A 14651-nucleotide genomic window follows, 5' to 3' on the forward strand; every position below is an offset into this window, starting at 1 on the left:
AAATCTAGGCCTGTAACGTCATAACTAGACCTTCACCCATTTAAAAGAAACTATTTTGCAGGCAACAGAAACTTTCTAAGTTTTATTTCAATACCTTAAAATGATAAGACAGTCACTTTCCATTTGGCTTCTTCATCCGAAGAGAGAAACAGTCTGAAAGGGGTTCGCTCGGTTTTCGATTGAGTGTCGAAAGCAATTTTTTATTTGCTTTGGTTTTGTTCACTATGCGGCCATGTGATTGGTTAGAAAACCTCGGGCCACTTTCTCAACCAACGAAAAACAACGTGACTTAGCTTATTCGCACGAGTTTTCCCTGCGCTTGGCACCGGTGGCATGTATTTATTACTTCCAGTTCTGATTGCGTCTGTTGTGATTGGCCAGAGTAATTACTTTGGTTTTGTTTTCACGACACTAAAATGAAACCACTCTGTTTTATAGTAACCAAGGTGCAGGCCAGCAGTGCTGTTATAATGAACAAGGAAACTTATTGGTTGGTCCACCAAACGGAGGATCCCTGGACCGAGTCCATGTTGAAGTGGGAGTACCAGTCTTCTCTCATTTCTTTCACGACCTTGTTCCTCATTGGGATTGCTGTCTGCTGTCTGCCAGTTGTGGAAAGTATTTTGAAAAACGCCCTTCGGACGATGGTTCCAATTACGACCCTCCAAGACCAGGTAAGAACAAGAATTCACGGGCTATGTTTTAACCATGGTTGGTGAGTAAAAAGGGGAAACCGTTGCCAAAAAGTTTGAATTGTCACGAATATTATTATTATTATTATTATTATTATTATTATTATTATTATTATTATTATTATTATTATTATTATTATTTTTGTTGTTTTTTATGTTTTACTTTGTGTGAAGTTTAAGGTTACAAGGATTGAGATAAAATTACAAAACAGTCATATAAAGTTCAAGTTGAGGGGCGATGCTTCCGAAGAAACCGGCGACTCTCAACTCGAGAACCGCCCCAAGTCCCAGTACAGAAGAGGTAGACTCAGAGCTAGTGCAGGCTGACCGTCTACCAAGAATACGAGTGAAGCAAACAAGACTCTATTTTTGTTCGCCTGGAAACTTAACGCGAACTGCTTTACCAACTTGCAGGGAAGAGGGGGCGGGGGAGGCAGTAGCTTCTCGGAGGTTGGCAGTAGAATGAGGGTGCGTTGACCCACGTCTTAGCATGCGTCTTTTCACGGAAGAAGTGTAAAAATCCTTACTGTAAGTGTTTTAACAATCAAAAATTGCCAATAAAGGATCTCTCTTGTCCTTTTTCATTGGCAATGCTTTGCACGTTTTTTTTTTACTACACTTTCCGCTTTATCATTGGACTGGGGATATCATGAGCTTGACAATCTGTGTTCGAATTTCCGGTCCATGGCAAAACTTCTTAACTCATCTTAAATACTTCATTAGAGAACTCCAAGCCATTACCAGTGATAAGCATGTCAGGAACTCCACGACGGGCTGCACCTTGAGCTTTGTAATCAAGACCTTTGCTGTCTTCTTATGAATCTCCCAGCCACCTCAAAGTAATTGGACCAGTAGTTCACTCTAATCAGGAATGTTTGATGACCCAGCTAGAACAAATCAGCCGCGACTTTCTGCCACCGACGAGATTGCAAATCACGAGGGTTCAACTCTTCGCGAGCTTGTGCCGGTCTGTAAGTCTGGCGCTCATTTCTGGGCAGTAAAGTAATTCGCGCACAACGAACGTAACTTCCAATACCATTATGGCTATTGCGAATCTGTTTCAGGTTCAACATGTCCTTCGGAAGAGACTGGGGTATAACGAGCTGTTTACCACGGAAAACCAGCCCTTGTGAAGACTGTCCCTTGCGGCTCGATCAACTCACTGCGTTCGCCATAACATGAGGGAATTGCTGGTACGCAACGTTTCTTCTCTGGCCAACCTTTTTTGAAAACCTTAATCAGCTCCCGGATTTCTGGGTCCACAGATACTTGTTCGTCTCGTCCGGGGGTCTACTAGAATGTGTTTTTAAGATATGGTCCACAGTCTCGAGGGTTCTGATCTCGTAGAACTCTGTCTCCTCTGTTGTCCTTCTGTTGTCTTCAGGTATGGTCGACGGCAATATGCATGAGGGGGGCAATCCTGTATTGTGCTTCTACTTTGTACTTCTGTAGGGCCAGACGCATACATTGGAGGCGCATCGGCGACTTCTGATCTCCGGTCTTAAACACCGATTTCAAAGGCTTATAGTCAGTTTCACTTGTTGCACGACTAAACAATGGCCGACATTTCTTTTTCAATTTGAGCATAGCGCGTTTAGGGGTCTGAAAGGGCAGGAGACGCATAACAAATTAAATTGGCTGCGCCGTGATCTTGCAAGAGTGCTGCCCCTAATCTGGACTGGATCACATCACACTGGACCGTGACCGGTCTGTTTACATCAAAGTATCGGAGCACAGGTTTCTCTGTCAGGAACTTCGTTGTCATTGCTCCACATGGAGTTCTGCTCCAACCACTGGAATTCCACATTCTTATCTTCGAGAGACCTGAGAGACTCTGCATGGGTGGATGGCTTACCAACTTCCAATGTTATCATTGCAGATGAACCTTCTCTAACTTTACTGATTCGAAAAAACCTCTTAGGTACTTTTACGCTGTTCACTCGTGGGTGAGCTGAGTGGCACATCGACTAGAAATGGTTCTTCATGTCGCATTTATGCCAGGTTTGGCTATAGGCATGGGCGGTTAGTATGCTGGTAGCCATAGAAACGGCATCCAGGTCAGTGGATGACCGGATCGCGTGATTTTCTTGAGTCTGTGGGGTCTGTCGAACGGCATTAGATGTCGGCATTAGATGTGCTGGTCATCAGCTTCAACTGTTAGCTTGTCTGTTCAACTACCTCGCAGATATCTGTGGCTTCTATTACTTTAAATGGTTAAGTCCCAAGAACGTTTCTCGGACCTTGTCATCTCGGATGCCAAGCACCATGCTATCACGTAAGTCTCATCAGGTATGATACCGCCATGAGCACAGTTTTTAAGAAACATGCGCAGCTCGCTTACGTAAGTAGTAATACTCTCGCCAGGTTCAGGTTTTAAGTTGTTGAGTCAACATCGTTCGAATATATGACTGTATCCTCTTCGATGACTGAGAGCAAGGTTGAAACTGGAAACTAGGCCAGCTTGCTTGTAAGTGACAAACTGCCAAACTTTACCATCGTTTTAGATTGTTGCAAAGTTATCATCCACTACTACTGGTCTTGGTGGCGGAAGATTCGCCAGTGATAGTAGCATCAGTGGAGCAGCCGCTTGTCCTTCGATGTTCCCTGCTAGGAGAGGATTATTTTCCGTTGTATTCGCTGAACTGACGGGCACGAGGAAAAGAGACCTCTGCCCTGGATTCAAAACGAACTTTGATTCAACAGTCGTCCGCAGTCGTGGACGACGCTTACAATACGCATGCTCCCTGTATTGTCTGTTGACCGTGACTTGAGCCCAGTGTGTCTCGCGCATTCGTTTACAGTTATTCCGCTGTCATTTAGTGAGCCCGCATAGTGACGGTTCGGTTGCTAGGTAACCGTGGCGCAAGCTCAACACAGTTCCTTTCGAACAAGGGCGGAGGTCTCTTTCCTTTGCGCCCGTCAGTTCAGGGACCTCTGCTAGCAGGGAACCTTAGGTGTCTGGCATCTTGACAAATTACAAATGGCGTCAAGAAATTGCTTCAAAATAAATTAACTCAAGCAGCTATTTTTGGGTGATATTCCTGTTGCTTTTCCTTTAGCGAAGAAAGAGGCTCACTTCTGACACCATGTCGCGTTTATCCAGCGATTAGAATCACAAGAACATCGAAGGTTTAACAACAGCACGTTTTAATAATCACAAAATATGAATTCAAGCTTTATTCCAAACAGAAGGCTCGAGGCCGTCACATTACTGGCTCGGGTCTTAAGAGCAGCGGTCTAACAATACAGGTCAATGTGCCCGGGGTGTCACGTCTGTCACACTACAGACCTCGTTTGGTTTACTTAGTTTTTGATGAATGTTAAGTGTTTGCTTATGCAAGCTAATTTCCCTTGTTCGATGGGTTTTTAGTTTTTAATCGTTATTTTGTTGTTTTCTGTACGTAGCCATTACTTTTGGTGATCCACACATCGTTACGCTTGATGGCGTGGAGTACACTTTTAATGGTTATGGGGAGTACGAAATTCTCCAAGTAGCTGGTCCTGAATTTAAACTCCAGGGACGAATGGAGCCATTGATTGATGAACATGGCAGGACTACTCGGGCAACAGTCTACAAAGCGTTTGCACTGAAGGAAAATAGCTCCGATATTTTGCAGGTAATGATTTGTGAAAGATATTTTAATTCTCATCACAGGTACGTTTGCTTAACTGCTTTTTAAGTTAATAAATTATTATTGTTATTATTATTATTATTATTATTATTATTATTATTATTATTATTATTATTATTATTATTATTATTATTATTTCCTTTCAGGTCCAAATCAGCGGTCGTAACAATATTGAACTCTTGGTGAATGGAGATGTCACTGAATTCGATGAGCAGTTAGTGATGGATTTCAACGGCGTCATTGTTTTCAAATGCAGCAGTGCGTCTAAATACTCCATCACTTTCAACTCTGGGATATTAGTTAGAATTGAAAAAGCGGATGAGGAGATTTTGCAAATGATGTTACTGGTGCCACCGAGGTTTAAAGGTGCTGTGCGAATTAAAATTTTGTTGATTTGCTTTTAAAATAATTTTAGCCCAACTGCTGAGTATGGAGCAACCTAAAACATGTTGAAGTTCTCACCCAGAACACAATTCTGCCAACGCTATGGTGGAATCACAAATCAGTCTAAAATTACGAATGTGCACAAATGGTAATCGAAGGCTATTTCTCTTTATATTTGCCTTAAAAGAGAAAGGTGTCCCATTTATTATAAACGCTAACTTACTTATGCCGTATATTCGACGTTACAGCGTCAGTTTTTGCTTGGAAATACTAAAAATTCGTCGACAATCGACGATATCACGCAAAACGTCACAGGAAAAAAAAACACATTAATGTGCTGACGTGGCGCCAAGTCCTCACAAAATCTCCTGGTTGCCTTGACAACCAATGACAACCAATGTTGCTAAGTAATTGAACGGAAAAGAGCAACCTTATGGATAAATGAGAATAATAATAATGGTTTATTTAGCACACATTCTCATTCTCAGTAGTAAACTGGAAGCTAAACTCCAACACAAGTCACATTTTGGCATCTCAGCATTCGATAGCCTTTCTCCTACTCCTCCTTTTCTTCTTCCTCAGGTAATTTCATCATGGTTAAATTTTGTTTTCTCCTTTTCATTTCTTCTGGATTTAGGAAACACAAGTGGCCTGCTAGGATTCTGGAATGGAGACAAGGAGCAGGAATTTCTTCTTCCCAATGGGAGCTTCCTTGACACAAACTCAAGCCAGTCTAAAATCCATTATGAGTTTGCTCAGCTATGTAAGCAAGTTGTGTTGTGTACCATACTGAAAATTATTTCTTTAAAAATTGTCAAAGGCACGAAATACGTATACGTGGCTTGCAAAAACTCGCGAGGCTGATCAGTTGTTTACATTCATGTTATAACGCGTTGTTCCTGTATCCTATTATCAAAGACAAACACTTTTGTTTGTTAGTTAAGTTGAAACTATACTCAGAGATATCTCCTGAGTTGCTATTTCAGGGCGCTCGTGATCTAACTCACACATTCCAACGGTAGATAGTTACCCCGGATATGGCGCACGCTTAATTTCATTTTGGGTATCTTTGAGAATGTTTTGCCATGCGGAGTTGGTGTAACGACGCACTGTGTTGTTGCCTGGCAACATAGGCCGCAAGTCCTGACGCATGGCTAAAAACTCACAAATCTCGAAAGCAAGATCCAATGGCCCCTCTCGCTTCACCAAGAATGAGGTTATTTCAGTGGCCAGCAATCAGCTATTGGCGAGAATGAGAAGAAAACGTCTTAGCGTGCTAGCTAGACTGCTGGACGTTAAATTTGAGGGCTCGGGGAAAAATATGGGGTTAGAATTAAAAAGAAAGCTCACAAAATTACGTATTAATATACAGAAACAATTTTTACCCAATCTAAAAAGATAACAGTTACAATCTCCAGTATCTTTCTTTGCAGGGTCTACCACCGCCAATAACTCGATATTCACTTACGACGAAGGGAAGAACCACGCGTCATATTTCGATGACAATTACGTACCCACATTTTTGGATCAAGAGGACTTGGTGTTTGATAACGTCACCCTGGGGCAGCTGGCACGTGCTGAATGTGGTGATAACAAACAGTGTCTGTTCGATATCCACACCACTGGTAATGTTAACATTGGAAAAGGATCAAAGCAGGCCGTGGAATCGTTTGTTGCGGTCATCAATGAAACAGAGACTCCAGGTACGCTGAGCCTCTTAATAAGGAAGGCGACAAGAAATATATACATACATAAAATATATGTTTCATATATATTTATGGTCAAAAAATAACGCATTCACTGTTTTAATGCTTCTAGTGAATGTTTTTTTAAAGCAAAATTCACATTAAAGTGAATCAGTTTCAAGTTGCTCTCATTAAAAGAAAAGGGGCACTTCCTGGGCACGCAGTGAAGAAACGCGAGGTTAATTCAAGTCTTCCTTTGAAGTCGGTACACTTTATTCGTATCGTATTTTAGGTGGCCACATTCTCCTAATTACAGAGGCTTCTCAATTATAGAGATAAATCCCCTGATAAACTAAATACTTGGAACATGTTTTTGCAGGTTGCATTCCAATAAACGGAACCCTTTTTGACGGAGAAGTGTTTAGGAACGACACGAAAGATGGCCGAATGATTTTCAAGTTCCAGTGTAACTTAGGATTCCAAATAAAAGGTTTTACGGTCATTTCTTGTTTTAAAGGACAATGGAATGGCTCTAAACCAAGATGTGAACAGAGAAGTACATAAATTGCTGTTTTGTTTTTATTTTAGAAATATGAAAAATCTAGCACAAATACGCGACAGCGACAAGTTGACCAGTTGTGTGTACAAGAATAACTATAATTTATGAAATTATGGGTTTTGCTGCGGTATTTTGAAAGAGTATAATAAATAATTCCTTCTTGCCATAAATCAGCATCTTATTGCAATTTGGGGGTGGGATAATAGCTCTGTTATGCCCTGATAACTCAATAGAAATCCTTCTAATTTGCCTCAGTTCCAAATGTTTATAATTGAGGCAAAATTGGAAGGATTTGCACAGAGTCATCGGGGAACAACAAAGCTAATATATCACTCCCAAATTGCAATAAGATGCTGATTTTTTGGCAAGTAGGCATTTTTGATCATGCTATTTCCGAGTTTACTAACTAATCTCATAATTTCAAAAATTCAAATATTTAAGAACACTTTAGGACACCTTAGGACTACCAATTTTCTTCGCGTTCCAAACAGATGGACACTCAAAAGGTGGTTTGAGTTATGAGCTGTATCTTACTGATCACACACAGCCAAGAAGGTTTTTTAAAATAAGGGAACCACGCGAAAGAAGAAAGGATATTTGGCATGCGTTCTCACGTGGTGCGTTCTCGTTCTGTTTATGAAGTCAACCCAGTTTGTCCTTCAACTATTTTAACAGCTTTGTTTTTGGGTACCCGTCCCTGTGAGAGGGAAAAACTGAACTAAAGTTACACTATTTGAAATTGTTTTTAGGATCGCTTGTCGTTTCTCCAAAGTCGGGAAATATGCTTGGTGGTGAAAACATTTTAATATTTGGGCCTGGCTACAAACCATCACAACGCATCGTTTGTGAATTTCCAGGCGGGCAGCTAAGCAATGGAAGTTATGTAAGCGACATGCAGGCATCTTGTACCGTGCCCATGCTTAACGTGACTGGCAGGTTGCCAATCAAACTGTCACTCAATGGAGGAAAGAGCTTCGACTTTCAAGGAACTTTTACATCAGGTAATTACTGTATTGATTTTCATTATTTACTGTGTACGATACTGAGTTTATGAAGACACTCATAGCAGTAAGGTGCGGAATTACGAGAATTTAACACTATTCTAATAGTACAACATTAAAAGGAGTTTATAATCACACGAAGAAATACTCGTCAATCTAGCTCAGCGTTGTTTTTTTTTTTTCTTTTTAATAACCTTTGAATAAAGTGTTTTTAAAGATCCTAGAGGGATGACAATGACATAACTGACTAAATTACAACAATAATAATAATAATAATAATAATAACTACTTATATAGCGCTTATCCAGTTCTGTTCTAAGCGCTTTACAAAGTTTTAAAAAAAATCATATCTGTTCAAAATAATTCGAAAAAAGATGAGTCTTAAGTTTACGTTTAAAAAGATTTAAATTATCACAAGAACGAATGTCGACAGGTAGTTTGTTCCAATGTTCTGGGGTCGAAACAGCAAAAGCTCTAGAGCCATACGACTTTAGATTATAGTTGACATGACACAGGCGAAAAGCAATCAAGAGTTGTGTAGAGGAAACGAGCTCAAGCAAACTCGAAATTAAAGATTACAGCAACCATTTGCTTTGCCGTCAAATCCAAGCCACCATGAAAAGCCTTTTTTGACACTAACATTAGTTCTCGAGGGAGAAACAACATGAAACAAAAAGATAATATCTGCTAAAAAATCGAGCAGAGATTGGCTACTGCGCTTAAATTATTTCATCTTCACTCGATCACTTTTTCGAAAATGCAATAAACATAATCGGCTCAGTTATATTTGCTTTTTTATTACACCCATTTTGAAATCACTGGTGATCCTTGCAATCTGATTGGCTCTCAACAGTGCGATTTATTCCCAAATTGCATCATTTTTTGCTCTAAATCGCATCCTTTCTTTAGCCCATCAAAATGGAAATGAAGTAACAAAAATAGAATATTAATATTGACAATGATACTCTGTGATTTTAAAATAGGTGTAATAAAGTGGTAATTGAACTTTGTGTCGTCCAAGTTTGGTCTGAAATCATACTTGTGATTTCAAATCAAACTCGCCCTGCGCGCTCGTTCGATTTTGAAATCACGCGTATGATTTCAGACCAAATTGCACTCCACTCAGTTCAATTACCACTATTAATCGATACATCCGGGAACCAGTGCAGAGAGTAGCAACCCATCCCACACTTTCCAGTAAGATGATTTTACTTTAGCCATATGGATATGTTTTCGTTACCGGGCAAAAGGTACAACATAGATTTTTTCAGTGCATTTCTTTCCAGAATAGCGCCTAACGCCCTACGATTTGTTTTAAAGAAATAGCATACAAATGTACAATACTGCGATAATAATACGTGCCCTAAAATAACTTTTCTTGTAGTTAACGTCAACAGGTTCAAACCCCGCGTTACTCGCCTGGCCACAGAAACCTGGATCGAGCAACACGCTGTCAGGATCACATGGGACCCAGTCCACCTCGGACCAGAGAATCAGACGGTTGATATTCAGTTGGCACGCTTTTCTATGAAGGATGATGGTCACGTGTTTTTTCATAGCATGTACACTATATTAACAGATCATCTGAACTCTGGAAACGCTTCGTTTATTGTGCCAAAAGGAGAAGGACAAGGGTAAAATATGATATTTAAACCTGTCCATTAAAGGGGCAGTATCATGATTTTGGGCAAAAATTCACTAAATTTAAACTTTGAACACTGTGTTAATTAATTTCTAAATCTCAAATTTATAGAAATATTATCAGTGATTCTGCTGAGACGAAAGGTTGAACCAAAATAAAGTGCAGCCGATTTTTAGTGCGTCACGACGGGTCGGACAGCGAAAATTGAAAACGTCGGCCCGACGTGTTCATGTGGACGACACTACAATATTTTTAGTTGTGCAGTCCTCTTAAACGGCGCTTTTGGCATCTTCGAGCTCCTGTGGCAGCAAGTGACTAGGGTATTAGTACTCTGCCTGGCAATGATAGCTGTTTATTGCAGAGACTGTATACCAGAGTATCAACAGCCACGGACATTCACTCATGATGCAAGTTAATCTCCTTCGCAGCCCTCGTTTGGGCACGTCACGAAACACGCTCCCTCCGCGTTTTGTGTGACGTGCCCAAACAACGGCTGCGAAGGAGTCGGCTTAGAACCAATATTTGAATAAAAACATCGATCAACAGAAATAAGTAATCTTAAACACTGAATCAGATGTATCATTCTTTCGTTTCTTACCAAATATTTAGAGCTCCTTTTGGAAGCGGGCGTTTTAGTACACTGGTGGCAGTGAAAAGGACTGGGGACAAGCGCGGGCATGCTCCAGCCGAGTGGATCTGGAGCGACCTGTTTTACTGGTTAAGTTACGAAATGGCTCATGAGCGATGTATGTACTGGTACAAGAGGCAGCCGAATCCCAAAATTTACACAGGTAGAAGAAGTGTTTTTAATTGTAATTGAACCATCCTTTAAGTGCAATGTAGCACTCTTAAATCTCAGTTTTGACCTTTACATCTGCTTGCTACTTTGTCTTTTCCATTTTATGGTGCCTGAATAACTTAGATTTTGATCGTCCAAGGCAATAAGAGAAAAAATACATTGCATGATAGGTGCCTGTATTATTCTGACTTCATTTTCGCGACTATGAGGGAGCTTGGGAGAAACCAACAGTGTTATCTACGCGCTCGAATCCGTGCCCTACCACTTCTGATAATTATGTTAGTGAATTCATTTAGACTTGTACGCGTACGTTGTATTATATTTTAGCTTAGAGTTATATTCAATCCCGTCTTTCTGAAATTCTTGTGAATTGTTTCCCTCCTCTCGTAGATGACGCTTCTCTTCTGTCCTGTCCACAAACGCTCGCTCAGGCCTCGGCAGACAGTGGCCGGTTCATGGCGGAAGAGTACGTCAATCCAGATTCCTGGATTTACTGTGGCCATCATCAGCCTGCTGCTTCACACTGCTTCAGGACTAGCACTCCAAGGTTGCTGAAATCTTTTGCTCATTAAAGCAATTTCACGCAGTGGTGGTAATTCTCTGATTTACAGGGAAACCAACAATGAAGATCAAAATGTTTATGTAAATTGGTGGAGGCTTTGGAATTCGTGACGTACTAATTGCTAAGCCATGTAGCGTCAAAAACTACACCTTCTCACACAAAAAGAAACCATTTTGCAGGCAACCCAAACTTTTTAATTTTCATTACTATACCTTTAATGTTGATGTTATAGCCACTTTCCACTTCGCTTTTTCATCCGAAGAGAGAAACACCGCTCTGAAATGGGTGAAATAGACCTGTTGATACCATCTTGTATTGACCGGTTACAAAATGAGTGCCAAAAGCAGATTTTCGCATTTCCTTTGGTTTCTGTGATTGTTTAGAAAAACTCGCGCCCCTTTCTCAGCCAATGAGAAACAAAAAAAAAAACAATCGTACCTTGGTCGCAGGCGTTTTCCCGCGCTTGGCGCCGGTTTACATGTATTTATTGCTTCCAGTTCTGGTTGCCTCAACTTTTTGTTTACTTATGTTGTAATTGGTCAGAGTCATTACTTTGGTTTTGGTTTTACGACATTAAAACGGAAACCACTCTATTTTATAGTAACCAAGGTGCAGGCCAGCAGTGCTGTTATAATGAACAAGGAAACTTATTGTTTGGTCCACCAAGCGGAGGGTCCCTGGACCGAGTTCATGTTGAAGTGGGAGTACCAGTGTTCTCTCATTTCTTTCACGACCTTGTTCCTCATTGGGATTGCTGTCTGCTGTCTGCTAATTGTCCAAAATATTTTGAAAAACGGCCTTCAAACGACGGCTCCAATTACGAACCTCCAAGACCAGGTAAGAACAAGAATTCGACGACCATATTTTAACCTTGGTTGGTGTGCCAAAAAGGGAAAACCGTTGCCAGTGTAGTATGCCTGTGTGACTCGCTCAATAATACATCATTCTCATTCATTTAAGCAGGCTTAAAAATGAATACCATCACATTTATTCCATTGCGAATATGCCACACATTGACATTCAAATCCTTGCAGTTTGCAGGATGTTTGCCCCATGAATCTCGTTTATATTACAGCCTTAGCTCCCACGAGTCTCCTGTAGCTCAGTGGCAGAGTATCCGAACTAGTAATCGGAAGGTCTTAAGTTCGACTCCTGATAGGAGCACTCGGATTTCCTTTTTCCGAGTATACCTGTGTCTCTCACTGAATAATACATCATTGGCCGTTTTTATACTAGAGGACGCATTATCCGTCTGGACGAACTTGGACAAACATCTGTTGTTCGTCTGGTTATTCGTCTCTAGTATAAAGACGGTCAAAGGACGCATTATCCGTCTGGACAAACCATTTTCCGTTCTGCGTCGTTCAAGACGAATAATGGAAGATAATTCGTCCAGACGGATAATGCGTCTTGTGCCCGTCTTTATACTAGAGACGAATAACCAGACGAACAACAAATGTTTGCCCAAGTTCGTCCAGGCGGATAATGCGTCCTCTAGTATAAAAACGGCCAATTTTCAAGGTTTGAATTGTAAAGAAGATAATATTGACCAACCAACGGCGACTGATACTGCTTTTTAATTTGTTTGTTTTGTTGTTGTTTATGTTTTACTTTGTGTGAAGTATAATGCGACAACGATTAAGATAAAATGGCAAACTTATGAAACCAGTTTCATTAAATGTTTTATTTCACTTTCTTTAGAGTAAGGAACCCCTCATTGAAAGCAGACAATCGTACCCCAAACGTCCATTTCTCCTGATATTGTCATGCTACATCTCGCATTAATCAATACCACTGAGAGCTGCGATGAAAGCTATACGACCGCTAAATTAATCAGTTTTGTTCCTTCAGTATTGTTGATGTGATGATCAATACCATTTCAATTGATATCACACGTGGACATGGGATCCATTTGCTGGGTGTGAAAGAGTGAAACGAGATGTGCCTTGCTGGCCATTCTGGAATCTCAAATCTCAAATCTCAAATCAGATCAACTGGCATATACGAAAGCTTACGAAATTTGTCTTTACTACAAAAAAAACCAAGGAAATTTATTCCCGTTTAAATATCATCAGTTACAAACTTAACATATCTTTTGTTGCTAACAATAACAACAACGACAGCAACAACAATGAGAACAGCAACGACAGCCGACAACAGAAACCAACTATTCATTAATTATTTCAAAAATCGTAAATGTTTTGACGCGACGCGACTCCCGTAACTACTGTTACTATACCTTACGTAAGGGGCACTTCTGAGACTATCGCACGGATTCTACAACCCTACAATATCCGTGTAGCTCACAAACCTATAACCACTTTACGGCAACTACTGACGAAGGTAAAGGACAAAGACAAACCGAACCGCAGACAGGGGGCAGTTTACAAGATCAAATGCTGCGACTGCCAGGCCACTTATATTGGTGAGACCGGCAGAAATTTAAACGTACGACTGACTGAACACAAACGAGCAACTAGAAATGGTGATATCAACAATCACATTGCTGAGCACCATTCACAAACGAACCACAGAATCGACTGGGACTCTGCCAAGTGCATTACCTACAGTACAAATTACTATCAACGACTCGCTCTGGAAAGCTGGTTTACTAACTTAGAACAAACGCCTCTCAACCGCTGCCTACAACTACCTGCACCATACAAACGACTTGTTGACAACAACAACGAAACAGACAAACAATAGACATTTTACTAACAATAGACCTACGGACTTTTTGACTAACAAAAGACGGATTGAAACGCACCAATCACTTTTTACAGTCTTCACAGCCAATAACATCACGGCTTACTGACAAACGACCAATAACATCTGGACTTTGTTGACCAATCAGGTTAACAACCAGAGACGTATATACCACCTACTGACGTTTCACAATTTACTTAACTCTGAAGATGACTTTCGCTCAGGTTGTCGTAACGTCAGACAAAGTCACCACAAACAGTCCTTCTCGGGACTACACTAGTACTCACCCGGATGATAATTCATAAACCCATTGACCTATCAAATGGTCGATAAAACATCACGTGCAGTGGTTTTAAAACCCGACAAAACCTCCTCCTTATAAGTATGCGGTGTTTAATGTTTTTCTCATATGCTTATTTCCAACGTTCAAAAAAGCATCATTGTTATGAACTCTCTTGACACATGCTTTTCCAGGAATGCGTTTGAAGCCGTTCAAAAACTCGCAGTCCGTGTTTTATCGGATCTAAAGCCCCTCGGCTGCGCCTCGTGGATTTAAACACTGCTGCTCGTGTTTTAAACATTACATCAACCACTGTTCCAATGATTTAATGATTTTTTTTTTAGCGTGTTAAAAGTATTTGCCTTTGACAGCTAATTTCCCCTGTTTGATGGGTTTTTATTTTTTTAATTCTTATTCCGCTTTGTTCTGTAGCCATTACTTTTGGTGATCCACACATCGTTACGCTTGATGGCGTGGAGTACACTTTTAATGGTTATGGGGAGTACGACATTCTTCAAGTAGCTGGCCCTGAATTTAAACTCCAGGGACGAATGGAGCCATTGATTGATGAACATGGCAAGACTACTCGGGCGACAGTCTACAAAGCCTTTGCACTGAAGGAAAATAGCTCCGATATTTTGCAGGTAATGATTTGTGAAAGATATTTTAATTCTCATCACAGGTACGTTTGCCTAACTGCTTTTAAGTT

The 14651-nt window shown here is 40.6% G+C and overlaps 2 protein-coding genes across 2 annotated transcripts in view; both read left to right on the plus strand.

Annotated features, from left to right (window-relative positions):
- LOC146462050 (MYCBP-associated protein-like) overlaps positions 1–14651 on the plus strand; it is an 89241-nt gene that overhangs the window by 48336 nt on the left and 26254 nt on the right. The gene's annotated exons all lie outside the window — the stretch shown is intronic.
- The window catches only part of LOC146462052 (uncharacterized), a 48255-nt gene that overhangs the window by 12626 nt on the left and 20978 nt on the right, over positions 1–14651 (plus strand). The window contains exons 5-10 of the mRNA XM_085086196.1: positions 7702–7953; positions 9338–9587; positions 10205–10386; positions 10785–10941; positions 11558–11793; positions 14375–14586. Of these exons, the coding sequence (XP_084942322.1) occupies positions 7702–7953; positions 9338–9587; positions 10205–10386; positions 10785–10941; positions 11558–11793; positions 14375–14586 (1289 nt within the window). The remainder of the gene's footprint in view (positions 1–7701; positions 7954–9337; positions 9588–10204; positions 10387–10784; positions 10942–11557; positions 11794–14374; positions 14587–14651) is intronic.

This window comes from Pavona decussata, unplaced genomic scaffold (assembly GCF_977016875.1).
Source record: "Pavona decussata unplaced genomic scaffold, jaPavDecu1.1 SCAFFOLD_192, whole genome shotgun sequence".
Lineage (NCBI taxonomy): Eukaryota > Metazoa > Cnidaria > Anthozoa > Scleractinia > Agariciidae > Pavona > Pavona decussata.